At 50.4% G+C, this 2,099-nt stretch overlaps 1 protein-coding gene across 1 annotated transcript; it reads left to right on the top strand.

Moving 5' to 3' along the window:
• The first annotated feature begins 602 nt into the window (after positions 1-602).
• LOC116139112 lies at positions 603-1,721 on the top strand. Its single transcript, XM_031424784.1, has 2 exons — positions 603-919; positions 1,142-1,721. Exons 1-2 carry the CDS (start codon positions 603-605, stop codon positions 1,719-1,721), a joined length of 897 nt encoding a protein of 298 aa, XP_031280644.1.
• The last annotated feature ends 378 nt before the right edge of the window (positions 1,722-2,099 follow it).

Here is a 2,099-nt window from a genome sequence, read left to right as displayed (position 1 = left end):
AGGCACCCCCCAATCGGTTCCGCGCCCCTGTTCCATCCATGCAACCTCTCCACACACCGGAGCACCGACCCCCGGTCTCTGGCAAAAGGCCGCGTAAGTTAAACTCATCGACGGTCGACGATTTTGTCCTGACACATGGAGATAAAGATACACCAACAGAACACCATTCAGCCGACCCATCCCAGCTTCAAGATCAAGACAGTCCAGTGATAGAAAGCCCGAACCTGCAAGACCAACTCATCCTTACCGTCCCACCTTATGTCCAGTCAACCTTCCCAACATAAACCCAATTTGGCTCAGCTCACCCCCACGGGTTGAACGGCCAAACCCAACAAACCACAGCACTCGAGCCCATCCATCTTGACGGACCGAGTGACTACCAGACGACTCCATTAACCATTCATGTAGGGCGAAACACTAGAACTATTACCATGGGAGTCATCCAACTAGAAGGAATGAATGAAGATCCAGGCTACCAGGGTGTACACGAAGCAATGAATCACCAAATCACACCGCGCGGGACGGTCCAATGAAATGTGCCGAAGACAAGTGCAAAGGTCAACCCGATCAAGTAGGATGACCTAGTGGCGTCCCCTTCTCATATGGAACAGGTACTAGCCAAGAGATTGGCCGATGTGGAAGCAGTGATGAGACGCATCCCAGGAATGCCGGTCCCAGCCAAGAAGAGCAGGCCCCACTATTACGCAGATTCACCCTTCGTGGATGAGATCGCCCTAGCCGACATGCCTCAGAAGTTTACCATCCCCAACATGAAACTGTACGATAGCACAACCGACCCAGACGATCACATAGCCTCGTACAAGCAGCGAATGTTCACCGTCTCAATACCCCGACCGTTGAGGGAAGCCTGCATGTGCAAAAGTTTCGGTTCGAGCTTATCTGGCCCGACACTCCAATGGTACATGAATCCCCCGAACGGATCCATTGACTCATTCGCCCAACTCACTGACACCTTTGTGGAATAGTTTGCCAGCAGCAAGAAACTCGAGAGGCTGTCGGCTGACCTATACAGAGTATACCAGAGAAGGGGCGAGCCACTGAGAGAGTATGTCAGCAGGTTCAACAAAAAGAAGATCTTTATCCCTGCATGTAACCCTGAGACAATCGTAGATACCTTCAGGAAAGGTCTCCTCCCAGACGGAGAACTATACAAAGAACTTACAAAGTTGGGTTACACCATAATGGGAGACGCCCTGGCCCGGGCAGTGATCCAGATAAGATGGGAGGAGGATGAGATAAACCGGATGATTCACTCCAGATATTATTCAAGGCGGAATGACAGGAAGCTAGAGCATAGGCCAGCGGAGCACCGCTACCAACCCCCAACACGCAGTTCGAGCAGAGTTAGAAAACTGTATGATCGCCAGCCAATGAGAACTGAGAGCAGACAGTTCGGATCGAACCGGTACAAAGTACCAGAGTACAGCCTCAATGTCGAACCAACCCAAGTCATCGCGATTATGAAAGGAATGGGATCCATCGTTAAGTGGCCGAGCAAGCTCAACCCCGAGGCAAGGAGAGACAAGACTAAATGGTATGAGTTCCATGACGATCATGGGCACAACGCCGGAGACTACATCGCCTTGCGGCTAGAGGTCGCTGCACTTCTAAAAAGGGAACATCTCCGAGATTTGCTAACTAATAAGGGGAAGAACACCATTAGCCACAAAAGTTCAAAAGAACTATCACCACCTCCGTAAAAACCCACACCAAAAGGATTATGCTCACTCATCTCTGGAGGATCAGAGATCAGTGGGGTAAGTTATTCATCAGCCAAGCGATATGCCAGAACCAACCACCACCATGAAGTCCAGTCCATCCATCCGGTCTCATGGTCACACACCTATTAGGTAATTCAATTTGAAGATGACGAGTCGGTCACCTTGGCCGCTCCTCATCACGATGCTCTACTCGTCTCCCTGCAGATCGCCAACATCCTAGTGAAAAGAGTATTCGTAGATGGAGGCTCTTCAGCAAACATCCTAATCCTCAAAGCAATGAAGGCTATGGGACTAGAAGAGGCAAACATCAACAGGCGGTCGACACTGCTAGTTGGTTTCAGCTCTGAGCAGAAGTAT

Source organism: Pistacia vera, unplaced genomic scaffold, assembly GCF_008641045.1.
Source record: "Pistacia vera cultivar Batoury unplaced genomic scaffold, PisVer_v2 Contig347, whole genome shotgun sequence".
In the NCBI taxonomy this organism is placed as follows: Eukaryota; Viridiplantae; Streptophyta; class Magnoliopsida; order Sapindales; family Anacardiaceae; genus Pistacia; species Pistacia vera.
The sequence above is the reverse complement of the archived record's forward strand: the minus strand, read 5'-3'. Positions and strand labels throughout refer to the sequence as shown.

Coding starts and splice junctions, on each gene's coding strand:
- LOC116139112 (XM_031424784.1), top strand. CDS start 603: ATGGAACAGGTACTAGCCAAGAGATTGGCCGATGTGGAAGCAGTGATG. Junction 920..1,141: donor TCTGGCCCGACACTCCAATG/GTACATGAATCC, acceptor AGATACCTTCAG/GAAAGGTCTCCTCCCAGACG.